The sequence below is a fragment of the Megalops cyprinoides genome, chromosome 17 (assembly GCF_013368585.1).
Source record: "Megalops cyprinoides isolate fMegCyp1 chromosome 17, fMegCyp1.pri, whole genome shotgun sequence".
Lineage (NCBI taxonomy): Eukaryota > Metazoa > Chordata > Actinopteri > Elopiformes > Megalopidae > Megalops > Megalops cyprinoides.
The window spans coordinates 17,965,515-17,983,840 of NC_050599.1; the positions used below are offsets into that span (position 1 = coordinate 17,965,515).

General features: G+C 40.2%; 1 protein-coding gene across 1 annotated transcript; it reads right to left on the reverse strand.

Moving 5' to 3' along the window:
• Positions 1 to 2,222: 2,222 nt before the first annotated feature.
• LOC118792614 (single-minded homolog 1-like) lies at positions 2,223 to 17,098 on the reverse strand. Its single transcript, XM_036550498.1, has 11 exons — positions 16,924 to 17,098; positions 13,136 to 13,218; positions 11,957 to 12,046; positions 11,639 to 11,747; positions 11,080 to 11,165; positions 10,557 to 10,756; positions 9,997 to 10,103; positions 8,980 to 9,127; positions 4,080 to 4,245; positions 3,388 to 3,782; positions 2,223 to 2,916 (listed from the first exon to the last, which is right to left on the reverse strand). Exons 1-11 carry the CDS (start codon positions 17,096 to 17,098, stop codon positions 2,223 to 2,225), a joined length of 2,253 nt encoding a protein of 750 aa, XP_036406391.1.
• Positions 17,099 to 18,326: the final 1,228 nt, after the last annotated feature.

Consider the following 18,326-nt stretch of genomic DNA (forward strand, 5'->3'; position numbering starts at 1 on the left):
GAATAATCACAGAGGGAACTTTATGTGACAATTTTTTCCTACTGGTTTCTGCATTGAGAAAGAAACATGATGTACTTGACATTTTACCAGATGCTGGGTCATATTAAAATGGATAAAGGAAACTGTGTCCTGAGGGTGGCAATTTAATTGACATATGAATATGCGATTATGTTTTTGTCTAGAGAGCTGAAATCAATCATACAGTCATTCATGGCTTGTGGATGCTGAACTGCAGAGTTTCACACCAGGGAGGGTTGAGGATTGCTGATACAGGTTTCCAGATTTCTGTCCCCAAAATGTCTGCACATTTCACATTCTCAAATACATGGGACAGATATGCAGTCCCTCAAAGCAGAAAACAATCAGTATTTACATCATGTTTCAGCACAAGAATTCAGGTTCCCAAGTGAAAAATCTTACATGTAATACTTAACTACCTCAATTTCCCCAAGATATTAACCTAACATTTAAACAACACTAATAAGTGTGCTATACAATACTAGATGGATGTTTAGTGTCCAGCCCCTGATTCTGATTACAACCTGGCTCTGACATGCATATTTGGCTGCCTGGTACCTCACCTGTTTTCCATTGGTGGCTTCTTGAACAGATGACCATGAAACAAACACACACATAACATCAATGACGCTTGAAAGGCTGGTTTATACACGCATGGTTTGCCCATGCATTTTGATAGATTGATAAGGTGATTTTGGTTACACACGTGTCTGTCATTTCATCTAAATGAGTAGTTCTATGAGTCAAAATAAAGCTAGAGATTAGCACCCGTATAAAGAATAAAACACAAAAAAGTATAAAATCCTGAATACAGGATTTTAATCCTCAGATTAGCAATCATGTTAGTGTTTTGATTCTCATTTAACATGAACCAGCCCTATTTTTAGTCACACAAACACAATCATCCAAGCATGTGATATAAGTACAGAGGAAAAGTCACTTCCATTCACAATGAAAAGTCATGTTTATGTAAAAGTTTGGAATACCTTCAAATTACTGATAGATTGTGGTTCCAATTACTTATAGTAGTGTATACCCTTGATGTTTGGTAGCAGACCAATAAACCACTAATATTTATGCTTCAGATTTGAGGTTGGGTAGCATCTCACATGAGACTTCAAAGTAAAGAAATATTTATTAATCAGAATTGATTCTGAATTTGATGGCTCTAAAATGCGCTTCAGAAATTCTTAGTATTAGCTCACCATTATGTTGGTATGTCACAATGTATATGTACAAAACTACAAAAACAGCACTATTTCATTTTAACTTTATTTGAAGTCCAAAAGTTTCTTTCACATAATAAATACATTTATGCACCTACACTTCAAAAAGCCATTTTCTGAACATATTTACATTTTGAATAAATTTAAAGATGACACATGAAAAAACTGCAGTAACATGTGCAGCTGAAACAAAACAGACAATACATTTTGACAGATAGGGGTAACACTCAGAAATTACAAATTACATCTACCTGTACATTCATTTTGTATGGCTACCACTGGCTGCACATGGCCAGGCAAACTGGCTGATCATATAAACCCACTGATTATTGTAAAGGGGCATTCTCTATGAATACATAAAACTGAGTTGGCCAATACTTCTTATCCCATTACATGGAACATTTACTGAAATTTTTTGACTTATTGATTCAACAAAAAGTGAACAGGACATAAGGAGACCTAAAATAATCTTGCTATTATGAATAATACATATATTGAATTCCAGTCCGGTGCCTTGTTAGCTTTGTAGATTTGAAATGAGTTTACTTATATTAGGATGAAGTGAATTGCTGTTACATTCCATAGGGTTGGAGTGAGTTCCTTGTCATATTTGCTGGTGAGAGAGGGAGTCCCCTTGTTCCAAATGCTGGTCCAAGAGACCACCGTTGAGGAAATGGGGAAGCTCAAAAGCTCCGTTTCACCTTACACTCAGCAGACACTTCAAAAATCCACAGAAGTCCAAAGAGCCTCTCTACAGACATCCTGGATTCTACGAACATGCATTTCTATGCTCCCTGCTTCATCTTTACACACCGGTTCAGCCTTATAATCCTTACAGCACATAGCTGAAAAGCCCAAAACCAAAACAATACCAGAAAGGACAAAGGCTGTAGTGAAAGTCATGAACCCAGCCGACAGATTTTTTTTTTTGTGAGTGGGAGGAAGTGCAGGCCGGGCTCAGCTTCTTTCCCGTGATTGTCAGCTTCCATTAGTGATGATGACAGAAGCGCTCTTGTGCACCCCTGACTGGTCGGGCTGCAGGCACAGGTGCGAAGTGACATCACAGTGGGTGCTGGGGCAGCTCAAAGCGTAACTTCTGAGGCTCTCGGTATTGTACAGGTGCTCCAGGGTGTAACCCGTGAGCGAGTACGCCGCGTGCTTGCCCAGGCACTGTCTGTAGCGGGAGGAGCAGAGCACGGGGGAGGGGGCACAGAGAGGGGACAGGTCCGCGGGCAGGTATTCCTTGGCGAGGGACACGCCTGACACTGACATCCTATCGGAGCCGGGGCTGCTGATGCGGGACAGGGAGGCGGGGCTGGAGTCGTCCTCATGGGGACTGACCATCTTTCCGTCGCGGTGATGCAGGCACTCCCCCGCAAGCTCGACCTCAGTCCTGCGATTCCCCAGGCCTGACAGCCCTGCTTGCGGAAACTGGGTGGTATAACTTCGGCCGTGCCCTTTGGGGAGGGTAATGGTGTGCTCCAAATGGTCCGGGAGCACCTTGCCTAGCTGACGGCTCTCCTCCTCTTTAATCATCTGCTGGGTTGCCCGGATAAGCGTCTCGATTTTGCTGGGCTCCTGTGGGCTATCCTTGAAATGGTAGCGGTCCCCGGGGTCGCTGGCCGAACCTCTGTCTGGTGAGCTGACCACACTCTCATCGTCCCAGTGGCCCCTCGCTGCAGAAGACACAGGCTAAAGTTCAGAGAGCAGTGGAATACATCTACAATACCAGACTAACACAGGTATACTGTAAACTGTACAACATGCAATACCATGCCTATGAAAATCCTGATATTATTTATTATACAGCTGGCAAATTTCAAAGAGGACAATTTAAACCAGGTATGGATCAATGTAAATGATGCAATGATCAATTAATCACTTGAAACATTGGTACTAGGTCTAGACTCCACGACAAGACAAGTTTCATATTTTCCAAAATGTTTCCTTTAAATGAAAGTTTGCATAGACTAAATCAGCTCTCTTGACAAAGAAACCATGCAAAATCAAACACATTGCTTTGTCATATTTTAATGACCACTGCATGTCTAACTAATGTATACATTTCCCGATGACATTTAGCCAGCTGCCAGTCAGTCTGTAATCGGATGGGATCACCAGATGCACGACATGCTCAGAGAACTCACCGAGGACACTGTGGACGGATGTGACGTGTGGCATACTGCCCTCGTAGGCCTTGCCGTTCTCAGGCAAGGATTTGGGAGGGGACAGGACCGAGCATGCTGCGCCTTTCCAGACCTCTCGTCCTCCTGGAGGTGTACCCAGGGTATACCTGCTGGCCTCACAGTGGCCCCGGTCACAGGCTTGCCCTTGTGTATGTGGATGGGTGGGGCAGTCCTCGGAGAGGAGTGGGCCGTAACAGAGTGAACCGGGTTCTGGGTACTGTCTGTAGGCACACGATGTGTCAGGGCCCTCCCCATAATCCAGCTGCTGTGGAGAGGCGGAGTCTGCTAAAGGACTCCCGCCCCATTGGCTGTCCGGGTCTGACTCTGACCGTTCTGTGTGGAAGCTAGAGCACTAGAAGCCAAAGAAGATAATCATCACTTTGTTCACAAGATGGCTTCAGATATTGATGTCCACATTTGTTTGAAAACCCCACAGAGGTGGAGTTTGCTTGCAGGTTACTATAAATGGTTTCATGCAAAATATTTGGCCCAGCATTAAAATGTTCCATGAATTCAATTCCACTGCAAGCTACTGCTCCACACCTACCCTAGCCCCTGTTCTAAACTGCATGCCGAACCACTGCAACATATGGCAGCCCTGACCAGTCAAATGCACTACTGTGCTAGAGAGCAAAACAGGCATATTTACCTGTGGGTACGGAGACATTCTGGCCTTGGTCTTTGCACGTGTTATGCGAGATTTGTTTCCTTTTCTGATATCTGTGATTGTGGTGTCATTGCTGGTATAAGAGAATGATGGCTTCTTCGATGTCAACTGGTCCAGAGACAGCTGCAGACCTTTATATTCAGTGTCCCTGAATATGCACACAAGCACACAAATGCACATTATGCTTACAAACAATATGAAGTGATAACAAATCTGCCAGCTCCGTATGGCTCATAACTGTCAGGAAAACACTGTGTGTCAATAAAGACAACCTTTTCTATGTTACTTGTTGAAAAACTTAGGGTATCATGTATTAATAAAAGGTAACACACTTAACACATGTGACTGTGTCCGGAAATCCTTTTGACATCTTAACGCCCAGTTGCATCTGCCTTGCAGGTGGAGTCCGAGTTCGTTCTGTGATGATGTAGGGAGTAAGATTGCAAGCAGATGCTTACAGTTTCAGCAGTGACCTGAGCATGTTCCTGCTGGAGAGTCTTGCAGGAATTATTGTGGGTTTCACCTGACAGACACATTTCTCTTTCAAGAGGGGAAGAGCTGAAGATCTACAGGATCCCCCAACCGTGGAAGACTTCACACGCAACTCCCCGAAGAGAATGCATTCCTGAGTCATACTGTTCAGTCTGCCAAACCATTAAATACCTGACCATTTAAATTCTGATATCTCAACAGGCACACAGAATGATGAAGAGAAAAATGCATAAAGATGATGGAAAAAAAAAAAAAACTAAATGAGATCCAACAAAACCTGGGGTTTAGTGCCTCCTTGTAATGTGAGATACAGCATTTACAAAATCATTCTAACTGAGAAAGCATACAATTCTACCCCCACTGCATTTCAGCAGCCTGGCTGTTACCTGAGCCTAATGCAATGACTCTTCATCCAGACTACACTTGAGGAAAAAAAAAACATTTACATCTGAGAAAAAGGAAGTATGTGAGACTTTCCAAATAGAGCAATATTCTAAAAACAACATTTCTAATGCTGAACCCTTTCAACATATCAAGGACTGTTTCAAAGACTGTATTACATCTACAAAGTGCAAATATCACCTATGGCCTTTCAACCACGTCTGTTACCTGAACCCACTCCTCTTGATACCCTTCCAAATGTCACACATTCCTAATATGAGGTAATCATGTAAAAGCCACTGTTTAAACAACCTGTGCACATTTTTTACATTACTTATTTGCTTTGCTAATGCCCTTATCCGGTTTGACATCTCACATATTCAGTCCATTTATACAGCTGTATATACACTGGAGAGATACAGCTAAAGTTCAGCCCCAGGATAGCATGTGCAGTGGAACTTCTGATATGGATCCAAACCTATGACTCTTAGCCTTATGGTTCACACTCCCAACACCCCCAACACTGTCCCAAGTGCACTATTATTTACACAACTACAGAACTAGTCAAAAAAATCCTTAAAAATACCTAATCAGTGCATTGTAGGTTTCTGTCCAGCATTCAGGTTCTTTATTATTCATGATTATCTGAAAACACCACCCTGAAAACTGCTCTTTCCACTTGTCTGTTAATTTTGTTTTTATAATCACTGAATAAACAAAGAACACCAGATTTTTTCTCTTCAATTATTAGCTTGTTACTGGAGAAAATGGACAACAATGCTAGCCTGCAAATGAAGCCATTGCAGCAGTATGCCTTTTGATATTCATAGCATTGATAATCTAGCTTTAATCCACAGCAGCATAGCTTTCATCTTTTTATAGCTTTCAACTTGTGTCTCTCTGACTTTATTTACAGGGAATATCACCGTTACCTTCCAGCAAGAATCACTGCCTTGACTTGAAGTCAAGCCTTCTTTGGGTGTCAAATGTGTAGTTACAAAAACTTCTCCTGGAAATGGGGGAGATTCCTGCTGAAATTCTCAGTCATCAGCATGGATATGACAATCTTTCTCACCAGGCAATGTCAGGTTAATAAAATGTTTTTCAGTGTGCTTATAGAATTTTCTCTCTCTGACAAAGATATGCAAACCATCTGCTCTACAATGACAAAAATATAGCACATTTAAAGCAAGTGATATCTGTATATCCTAAAATCCCTACATTGATTCACATTCAGAAACACTTAGAGCAATGTTTCAGAAAATCATGGGGGGATGTACAGGGCTTTTATAAATACAAAGCAGAGAAGAGAGTCTGTTCAAACACACAAAGATTATGTACTGTTGTGTTCAGTATAACTTTGAGATAGGAATTGATTTCCAGAAAAGTGCTACATGGAACTATAGACCTCTGCCACCCTTCCTACGCTAATGCCTGAAAGATTCAATGCAGAAAAATAAACCCCAGAATGCACCTCATCCCCTTCACCTCGAGAAGCACTCAGGCACACCACAAGTTTAGAGCTTGAAGGTGTTCTATTTTGAAAAAGGCTTATATTAATGTACCAAAATAGATACACAAAGCTTTCTTTTTGTCTGAAGTATGTTTACAGCCTTTCATTATACCAAGAGCTTGGGGTCAAGGTTTGCAACACAGACAACTACAGTGAGAGACAGATACTGTAGGTGTCACAGGCTGACCCATATCAGCCTGAGTCCATGTGTACACAGACCTGAGCTTCTGACATGCACACACTACATTCTCAACACCACACCTACCCTGTACACATTACTGAACTGAACTCCAGCACGATTTCATTATCTATATTGTTACGTGTGGCGCACTGGGCGTGTGGAGTCTGGGTCGCCTGTGTCTCCCCCCCGCCCCCCCCCCCCCCTTCTGATTGTTCTCTCACCCAATTTAAACCTCAAATTCACCACAGTCTCTGGAAAATGTGTCTGCAAACCTCTCAAAAGTGTTTGGGCCAGGGGCATAGGAAGTAACATGAGAATATAATCAATCAATAAAAATTTGGTCCAATGAAACTTCTCCCTCTCTTTTTCCACATAATTTCACACACAGAAATTCACATAAAAACTTAACCATAGCTCAGTAGTTAAGACCGAGACCTGTTTAATGGCCAACAAGCCCTCTACAAAGCTTCCAGAGAAATTTAAACCCCCAGTACAATGCAAGCCGCTTAACGCACACATGCGGACATGTGCACACACAAGCACACACACGTGCGTACACATATACAGACGTGAGTCTAGGGCCCTAGCTCCACAATCTATCAACACTTCACTCCCCTTGAAGGCAGAGAGCAGCAGCGGTTCCACATCTGGCCAGAGCAGCACAGTATCCCAACCATCTCTAACCGAACCCGATTCACTGATACACTTCCAGAACAGCTTGCCACAAAAGTGTTGGCTTTCTAAACTCTTCATAACCCACCAGTCACCGATATCATAAATGCTTTTTTAATGGATTTACAGCCAGCTGCACTGCAAGCCCAGTAAAATTGGCTTTTGACTAATGTAATTTTCAGTGTATATTCCGCTCTGTTAAAGAGATTTATGGGTCCAGCTCATTACTGGTCAATTCATATCTCTACAACCATCTCCACAGAATAAACTCTTACAGAGTATATGTAACTTATTGCATACGGAGATCCCACTAGTGAGTTTTAAGTTGTATCAATTTACTTCATACCTGACTCATGCATGTATCATACCAATGCTTTACTCGATGAGGAGGGAGTGGGTTGGAGCAAAAAGCTTTTAATTTGGGCCTGAGTAACTGGCATCTGTACTTGGACAAACTATTAGGTGTCTTTGAGGGAATTGTTCACATGAACCATGGGGATGATTGTAGCAGCAGCCTACATAGAGTGTATCTAGTGAGCAAGCTGAATATAGAGGTACACAATAGTATTCACTTTACAGTATAAGTCTGTAAATCTCTACGTAAGAACAGCATTTCACAGCTTACAAATATTTTTGAATTTCTACCCACTATGTAGTGCTAATATTATTTGCCAATAAGACATTTATGCTCCTTTCCTCTTGTAGGCAACCCTCTTTTGGAATTAGCAATTACATTACATTACATTACATGCATTTAGCAGACAGTCTTATCCAGAGCAACTTTCAGCACAACAGAACATACATAAGTATCCATTCACGTTAAATGAGCAAGTGTCAGACCAGGCTAACACTCACAGACCAGTGACGTGTTACATTACATGTTAGACACGCACTGCAACAACCTCTGCATTACAGTGAATTAAGCACCAATTAGTGCTGATGTCACCTGAGCCGCACACAGGTGCCTGAAAATGTGCCTGAAAGCGAAGAAATGAGAAACCCCTGTCAGCAAATCTGCCCCTACTCTAGCAGAAGGAAGATGATTTGTTCTGGTGCTGTAGGTTCCAGGCCACTGTCAGCTTATTACAATGCTGGGAACAAACTCGGGCCAGCTTAGCCTGCACTTAGAACAAACACCTTGCCAGCGGAACCACTTGGGAAATGTTTCCATCAGGAAACATTCTTGAAGTTGCAGCTAACTGTAATGTTGCTGTACTAGTTTAACCAAATAAAGGCCAATTAAAGGGCCTCACACTAATTTTTTCCTCCTTTAGGTATTAAAAACAGATCAAAACACAGCGTTACAGCCACTGATTTAAAAGCAATGCAAATACATTACCTTTAAATTTGGCCCAAAGCATACATGTGCCTATGTGGCACTCAAAAAAAAAAAAACCAGAACATGGCTTGTAGCTACAAATAGTTGTGCATAATGCATTTCAGCCTCACATTCACTTACACTTCACCATCACTCAGCTGTGTTCACAAACCCACAAAAGAGCTAATATATGTATTCTATAAGCCTAAATCTCACTCTGAAGTGATGTCAGTACGGTGTGTTATACGTAGCATGGAGGAATGCAAGTGGACATGAAATGGCAGCCAGTTCAAACATTAGTTATTGTTCCATAGAGGTCACGTACGTCAGAACATAGTTGACGCTGACGATGCAGTGGGGTCTGGATGAGCGGTTATTGTGCACGATGGTGGCGTAGCTCTGCACCCACACCCACCCGCCCTGCTTTGCCAGAAACCTGTAGTATTTCGTGGTGACCTGCCCCTTTACCAGCACTGAGGAGAGAGAGAGAGAGAGAGAGAGAGAGAGAGAGAGAGAGAGAGAGAGAGAGAGAGAGAGAGAGAGAGAGAGAGAGAGAGAGAGAGAGAGAGAGAGAGAGAGAGAGAGAGAGAGAGAGAGAGAGAGAGAGAGAGACACACACACACAGGCAATGACAGTCTGCAATGGGTCCAATTCAGACAGATTCCTTGCACAGACATAGCATGTTCACAATGTTTCTGCAATGTACTGTAACAGCTCGCTGCTGGCATAATGTCAGTTGTGCGTTAGGTGGATTCTGCTCAGACAATAAATGCCATGGAAGATTCCCTCCTGTTTGCCAGAATGCTGTGATGCACTAAACAAAAAACATAGGTGAAAATATACAAAGTTCATGACGATGACCTAAATATAAATTAAACATGTAGCAGAATACACATTTGCAATAAAACTGTTTTAAAGGGTATTTTGAAGCACCAAAACCATTATTGTTGTCTTTAGGTGGTTATAAGTTATTTTTTCCAACCTTGTCATGTGCCACTGATTACAAGACAGGTCCTTAAACTATTGCAATTTGTTCAAGTTATACTCCATGTACTCTTGTGAACTTTCTCATTAAAAGAGCAGTACTGATCACGATTCATTTTGAACTGCCTGTTCCATATTTTTACTCAGAAATTAATCTGTGGTAAATGAATTCTGCGGTAAACCTAAAGTGCATTTGTATTTTCATAAGTACGTCCATTCTTAGACTCATGTCGATTTCAGAGCTCAAGCAATAATACTCAGGTTTTCAGTAACATTTCTATCTTAATTGACCCCACTGTGCCAATAGCCGAGATGCAATATGCGCTGGCTGTAAACGGGGAAGACGAAGTGAACTCACACAGATGGTGCGCGCATCGCAGATGGAAGGTATCACAGCTGTGAACATGGTGGTACAGGGTCTTCTCAATGAGGTCCTGTGGTTCATACCCAGTCAGTTCTGCCACCCTGAGGAGTTACCACACACAGAGAGGAAATTCAGAGGCTGCTTAAGAGCATCATAGGGCTACTAAGGAAATGGTTTAAAAAAAAAAAAACCTATCCTTAACCTTCAGAATTTCCAATAATTTACTTTTTAGATGATCTATGCATCCTTTAATCAATAATATTAACGGTAAACATGTTGGTAATGACAGAGTAGGCTATAACACATGCTCAGATTGACCAATCACAAGGGTAGCCTGATTTAGCTTTGTTTAATCAGACCATAAGTTGTACAGCAACACTTTTTTTGTGAGTGGTATTACATCTAAACAGGAGCATGACATTCATTATTTGTATAAATCGGAGCGAACTTAGTGTTTGGGTTATGGGTTCGGCTTTTAAAATGAAAGTTTCATTAGTAATTCAATTTTTTTAAATGTTTCCATATGGTAATTATAGAACAAAAGAAAAGCCCACCTGGAGTCCAAGAAGATGAGCTGCATGTCCAGGCTGGCACGGAACATGAACATGTTGCTGTGTAGTTTGATTTCTGTAACTGCGCTGGGGGGCACAGAGTGGCCAACAGCTACCAGCCCCACGTTCTGGTAGCACCCATCAAAGGGAGACATTTCCAGGCTGTACTGTCGAATCTTCAGGTACCCGCTGCAGTGGATCACCTGTGTAGCATGGGGTGGGTCAGAGGCCATAGTTTAGAGGTCAGGGGTCAGAAACCAATGCAAGCGGTCATACCAAACTGACCTCTGGTAGGTTTACATGGCATGTTCCCTTATATTGTTTTTAATTGTCATGATCACATCCACATATGAAGTCTTCAAGGCCAAATATCTGTGCCCTCACATTCAAGATGTAGAGGCTAGGATTAACACACACCAAACAAAATCGGTAATATCTCCAATAAAAAAGGAATGGACTTCCCAACACCACAGCAATCAATGCAATAGAAAGAAAATGACCACATGGTATGTTTTTCCTGAAATACCTTATATCCACCACTCGTCAGGCCAGCATTTCTTTTTGCCAGAACACATTTCATTCGAAGGAAGAATGAACGCTCCACCTCATATTCTACATAGATGAGTAAATTATGTAATTAAAATCACAATTTAGGAATAAGCAATATACAGATATTGCTTATTATACAGTCAAAAGTTTGGACACTCCTGATTAAGATAATAGCAGACACGCATCAAGACATTTTGATCTATAGAGACTTTTGCTTAAATGCTTAATTTCTTAAACATAAATGGTGAAGTTGATGCCTATATATGAATTTTTGCAAAATTTTTAAAAATATAAATATAAAATCATTTTTGCCTACTTTTAAGAATCTAATATATAAAAGTTTTGATTTAATACTTTTTTGGTCACTGCACAATTCCGTTTGTGTCATTTTACAGTTTTGATGTCTTCACTGTTATTCTAAAAATGTGGAAAACAGTAAAAATAAGAATAAAGGTTGTGTGCAAACTTTTGACTGGTAGCCTACTGTATATGAAAACATTTCATATGACATTTCATTCTCTCTTCATGCTCCGTACCTTGGAGGAAATGTGAGTGATAGGGCTGATGGGTCGTGAGCACCGCTGTCATTTCATCATGATCGGCTGGGTGAACATACTCATAAATACTACTGCCAGTCAGCTCTACCTGTTAAAATGAACCTCTATCATTAGCCTGCAATAAACATTATACATGACGCTTACAATTGCGGGTACTGATGTGGAGCTCACGTTAAATTAGCTTATGCAAATTAATTAGCTTATGCAATATCAGAGCACCAAAAGCATTCAGACAAAACAGCGCCGATATACTACAAGGGGGAAAGTGATAGAAAAAAGCGCTCACCGGTCACGTACCTGTGACAAACCCAAGTGAACTGAAGCCGTCTCAGAAATGTACATTATTTTCCCATCAGGGGCCACCACAAATATGAACCCGTCTAATGTCTGTAAAATACCAGACAAAAGCACGCGGAATAAGAATGCTAACATGCTTTTCTTTTGGTGGCTGATGTAATTTGTCATACATGGTGTGCAAATAAAAATGACAGTAAAACGATTGCTTGTTAAAAAAAAACCCTGAAATACGCGTGCTTACACAGATTAGCATGTATGACTCACTTTGCAAAGACGGGAAGGAATACAAGCATGTGCTGCAAAAAATTGCCCATTTGGAAACATTCTCTGTAATTTGATTTTACTGCTCAATGTTATTGCAATTGTCATTATTAGAAGGGAAGAAACTGAACAAAAAGTATAGCAAAAAATTCAATGAATATGACATGAAACAAATTTTCCTTAATGACTTTCAGAATAAGATGTAGCACTATCCTAGAAATACAAACATTGCTGATAGACAATTGTTTTAACACACATCTCAAACACACAAACAGCATCTAATGTGGGCCAGAAAGATTATCCTCATAGATAAATTATTCACCTTTATAAAAACACGATAAAAATGCTGTAGATATCAGTCACGCCGCAGCTGTAATCCTCACATGCCGTAAAATATCTGGCGTCAGTTCTTTGTTTGGAATTGAGACAGCAATTATCGTCATATTCTGCCAATCACGCAGTGTGAAAATCAGCGAGGTAACGGCTGCTTGTGAATAGGCCTAATCCGTTTGACTTTGAGTTAAGATGGTAAGAGATAACATTTATAACGTTTCTTCTCACCGATTAGTTATACAAGCACTGTATGTGAAGTTGTTTGATCCTTGTTATTGTACCTGCCTTGCAGTGCATATGCATTTTATAAAAGTAACTATCAATGACAGAAATAAACAATTGCAACAGGAAAAAATGAGGACGGTGCGTTAACATGTGTACGTGCAAAACGAATAGAAAGCCAGTGAACACATTCACATTACACTATGATTAGTTAATCTGGGAGATAAATAACCCAATCCTGAAATTACCAATTACCAACTTCCATCTGAAGCAAACACACGGACACAACACAGAACCACAGCACGGATCTGTTTCCAACATTGAAAATGACTAACGGAAAGACGACGCGACGCTGGTAATGACCTGGAGGAGATGGGATCCCAGCTCACAGCCTACACTCTCCAGGGATCTCTTCTGCCTCGTGTGACCCCATGCTTCCCCTAAACCTGCAATCAGAGATAAGACCAGGACTGGACTTAATAAGCAGTCTTGAGTCACATGCACACACTTATTGTCAAGGTAAAGTCTATACAATTGATTATTTTAATGCCTCGCGTTTAGTTCATTTCGACACTACTACTTTATTATTTATTTATTATTATTATTAGCTAACGAGAAAATCCGAAAAATGTTCCCTTTGTCATCACAAATTCACTTCACAAATTTATGTAAATTTACGAAAGCTAATTTTACCGCAATTTAATAACCTTAACATATGTGCGCAAGTCTCTTGGGCACATAATATGCATAAGTATGGTGTTTTAATTAAAAAATGAGGTAGCAAGCCATTTCACTTTAATACTGTACATTACAATAGCTCACCCCCGAAAACGCATAAGCCACAGTAGGAATTTCATCACTAAGGAGTGACTATTCAGTCGCAGCTTTCGGAGTGCCAAGCAGAACAAAATTCCTTTCAGACAGAAATACGGCTCAGGCCAGAAATCAATCCAAGGGCTCCTCATCTTCAGCTCTGCGTAGCGAATTTAAACAAATTTATTTGTGACATAGAACCAGCTCGACCATTGATGAGCTAGACCAAACGTGTGACAATCAAAACAATGCAGCGCCCGTCCGAATTTTTCCCCCTTCAGTGATTTTACATTGCTTTGAAAAGATTATTCTAACGTATGTTCCAAAATTACGGACATGTATCGTTACGCATGTTTAAAAAAGATTGTTTGCAACAGAGAAACCTTTTTCAAAGCTATAGTACTTGTGATGTATTAGAAGTCCTCGTAATTAATTCACTCAAATACACAGTTAGCCAACTGGTATCTCGAAACAAACGTACACACAAAGGCGAATTATTTGCTTCATTGAAATGCTAAAATTGAATGCTTGTCTGTAACTTTAAAACGCACACAGCACAGAGCGCAGGCTACCGCATGCACAGGCGACGATTTCTCAGACCAATAACAAAATTACTTTCGGGAAAGTATATTTAATGTGTGTAATTTAAGCGAAATTGAACATGTATTGAGGGGGGGGGGGGGGGGGGGGGGGAATTCAAACATCCATACCTTTTTAATAGAATAGGCTACTGCAAGGCCAGGGGTGCAAATACTTTTTTGGGTATAGATTTCTATAAGAATATATTACGGTACATATAAACCTGAGTTTTGTTATATTTCAGTATTTACAATTACATCGTAGCATAACAATAGCAAAATGTTTGTAAATTGTGACAGATACACAGAATTATTGTAACTCAGATGTCGCAATATTTAAATGCAGAATTTAGAATAATGCTACATAGGAAATAGGTTGTATATCGTGTTCAGTAAAGTATGATTTATCACTTTACTATCATAAATTATCAAGATATATTATTGAGATATATTTAAGATATTTTAATTTATTTATTTTAAATTCCTTCTGGAAACCGTGCACTACAATGCAATTTTATCGTTAAGATCGTTATATTAAGTAAACCGTTTATTTCCCCATCGGGGAAGTTAATTATGTACTAAATTTAATTTTTAACTTGTAACTATAGCATCCAAAACAGACGGGTGGACAGCAGGAAGACCATATTCTCGAGACAGGCTGAAGTTATTTCTTTTCCTTTTTCAAGATGCCGCAACAAAACACCAAAAGAAAGGTACAATTCGCAAATATTAGACTTTAAAAACTAGACTACACGAAACGAATGATTTCACATTATTATATATAAAAATACATTACATGTATACACACAGGCATATATATGCGTGTGTGTGTGTGTGTGTGTGTGTGTGTGTGTGTGTGTGTGTGTGTGTGTGTGTGTGTGTGTGTGTGTGTGTGTGTGTATGTGTGTATATATAGGTGCATGTATATGTGCATCCGAATGGTTATTACCCATTACCGCTTGCCGTAGTGTTGTATAGTCAGGAGCATATTAAAATCACTTGATAAATCACACTTCAAAGGCGAAACTTATAACTAACGTGTTTCTATTGTTGTTTTCTATTATTGTTATTATCATGACGCGAAATAGTATTTTTGATCAAGGAGGGGACAGGGACATCATTCAAATATCAATTACACTTTCAAATATCTGTTATTCATAACTGTGATACTTGGTTGGCATCATTTAAGTGAATAATTTACAGAATATATGCACTCCATTCCATTAATAAACTGCCAACGCACCAGGGCAATAAACGATGATTACCTTATTTAAGACATGAATTATATAATCAAAGTTCTTGGCTTCCTAAGCCCTTAGAACGACTGCATGAACTGCCGATCAACACACACTGACGTAGGGAGCGCAGTGTCACCATCAATATTATAATTACATTATGGGAACTTATGCTAAAGGACACTTAATGCGTGCTGTATCCGAATGTAGATGCCAACATACGCATTATATTTAGGAACAGCAGAATGGTTAAGTACCTGACGCATTAAGACGTACGGCACACAACGCCCCTCATCCATAAAGCCACTAACATGTTAAAAAAGAACCGCATTGCTAATACCATAACAGAATTACATCAAATGTGTCAATAAAACACAATCAATAGACATGCCCCATCTGCATGATATGGTTACGGCATGACAGTCGGATTTTCAGTTAATAACTACGTTGGGTTGTCAATTACTGCGTGAAATATGAGAACTGGGCCCATGACTTTAAAGGCCATTACATGTCTTTGTCAACGTTACACTGTAACTTATAGACACAGTGTACTTTGGCCAGATTCGACAAGAGGGCACAGAATGCATTTTAGATACAGCAAACACTTTCGAATACTCACTATTATTTTTAACCATCATATGAAGTATTATTTCTATATATGTATTTACTACTCAGTCTCTTCTTCTGTCATAACCACTGATTTGGATCAGCTGCTCCTCCTCCATCAAATCTCTCACGATCTTGCAGGCCCCATATGCTCCGGCTGATCAGACAGTGAAGCCACGTCGGCTCCAGTAATTGGTGGGGTTTGCTTACAGTCACGCAGCAAAATGCTCCACTGAGACAAACTAATCGTCTTTCTATCAGTATTGTTGCTTGACTAAAAACGGGCCACAGGCAGGCTACTTGCTTGCATTGGCCAAGCTACAGTATATGCAGTATAAAGGTGCATGCATGATGTGAATCACACGGAATTACTATGCTTGAAAACCAAATCAGTGAAAATTTAGAATTATTCCTTCGACATTCAAACAATATCTCTAGCGCCAACAAGAAATCCATGACACTGGTATCCTTATCTGACTGAACAAATCAATAATGAACAGATAAACTAAGACATACAACAATAAGATATTGTAATTAGACTAGTGTGATGACATTTTAATTGCTACAGGTGAAATCAGGCACAGGAACAATGGGAAATACTCAGAATGAAGAGGAAAGAATCCAATACATGAATAAATCAATAGGCCAAAAATGTCTCCATTCTTTTACTGTACTGAAAAATTATGATTATGAATTGCTGATTATGCCATCATGACAACAGTAATAACTAGGCCTTCGATTATTATTGCTTCTGCTACTACTACTAACAAACAACAGCAACAGCATTTGTTACTACTACTGCTTATAAAGATAGCATTACAAATACCATTACAATGTTGTCCGATATATTTTTTGGTTGAATGATATATATATATATATAAATAATCATTCAAAACCATATATTTTAATACATACTTACCATCAGGGAAAACAATTCTCATTTTCAAGTAGCTGGTTGTCAGTCGTATGATAGAGGCTTTATCGAGCTGAGACGTGATGGCAGAGGGCAAAGGTAACATTTTCGCCAGCTCGTAAAATTCACTGTTTTCCTTTTCCCGTCTCGTCTTGGCGGCAGTCTTGGATTTGTCCTTCATCGTCGTTTCCTTTCAAATGCTTTAAAATGTACTCCTTATATTCATCATCTTTAGATCATAAGGCCACAGAAAGTCAGGTAAATACACTTCTGCTTTAGCTCATTTTCACAGAATATGTCGCATACGATGTCTAATGCTGGCAGAAGCGCCTAGAGAATGCACAATTCACACACGTTACACCTGCCCTGCATATCAAGGTAAAACGACAGTTGTGATCGGAGATCTGAACGAAATCCAGTACGATTTGCTGAAGTCCAAAAAGTGTTGAATGGAGAAATTCACACCTTGCATTTATACTCGTACAGACTGCGAACTCTGAGTACCCAGTTTAAACGTTTGTTTTACCACAGAATGGCGAAGGGCCGACATCCTTGCCCAGCCTGCGGTCATCCATAACTTAAATGCAAAAAACACGAACAGGTCTTGCTGGAGAGGGAAGCATAATGCGCCTACACGTGTTTCTGTTGTTACAACTGAGAAAGCAGTAACACATTAAGAGCACCAAGATAAACCGAGTACTCGACATCTGCTCTTAAAAACATGGAAATCTAAAATAGGCAGTTTCCAAAGTAGCTCCACATATACACAGAAAGCCAGTATACTTCGATGAGTGGACAATATTGTAACAGCTGCCGTAGCCTACAGACTGAATGTGACGAATGACGGTGGATTTAACAAAAAAAAAAAAAAGTCAAAACACAACCGTAAATATAGGTTACTTGCTTAATGTGCTCTAATGAGGATATGCACAGAATCTGTTACCACGGCACATACAAACGTATAAAGATTGTGGTCTACAACTTACTCAGAGCGCGGAGGGAGATTGAACTTTCAATTTTTTTTACACAGTCCAAGAAGATTTAACCTCTTTTTGACCGAGTTCATTTCCGGCACCCGTTATTTTTTCCTTCCATCTCCTCAAGGAATTTCACCTGAAAGGGGATAAGGAGCAGTTATTGAATGCGCATCTCTAATTTAGGGACGCTAGAGTGTCTAAACTCGCTCACACCCCTCCCCTCCTCCAACCCAATCTCTCGAGTTTCCCCAAGACCGCCCCACAACCATTATTTCCCAGTCACCCCGGCTTTCATTGGGCAGCCAGTACAGGAGTGCACATCGCTATTGGGCATTATTAATATACACATTTGGGCAGTGCCAGTGAAACTAGTACTTGGAAGAACGCTGACCTCTGAACCCATCAGAATTCAACCTGCAGGAAATTACAAAT

Bases quoted from the DNA above. Each gene is read 5' to 3' on its own strand.
- LOC118792614 (XM_036550498.1), bottom strand. From the start codon at position 17,098: ATGAAGGACAAATCCAAGACTGCCGCCAAGACGAGACGGGAAAAGGAA. The intron at 10,757-11,079 runs GTATTTCAGGAA...CATGCTACACAG, and splicing joins TGACGAGTGGTGGATATAAG to GTGATCCACTGCAGCGGGTA. The intron at 10,104-10,556 runs GTGGGCTTTTCT...GTAACTCCTCAG, and splicing joins CTCATCTTCTTGGACTCCAG to GGTGGCAGAACTGACTGGGT.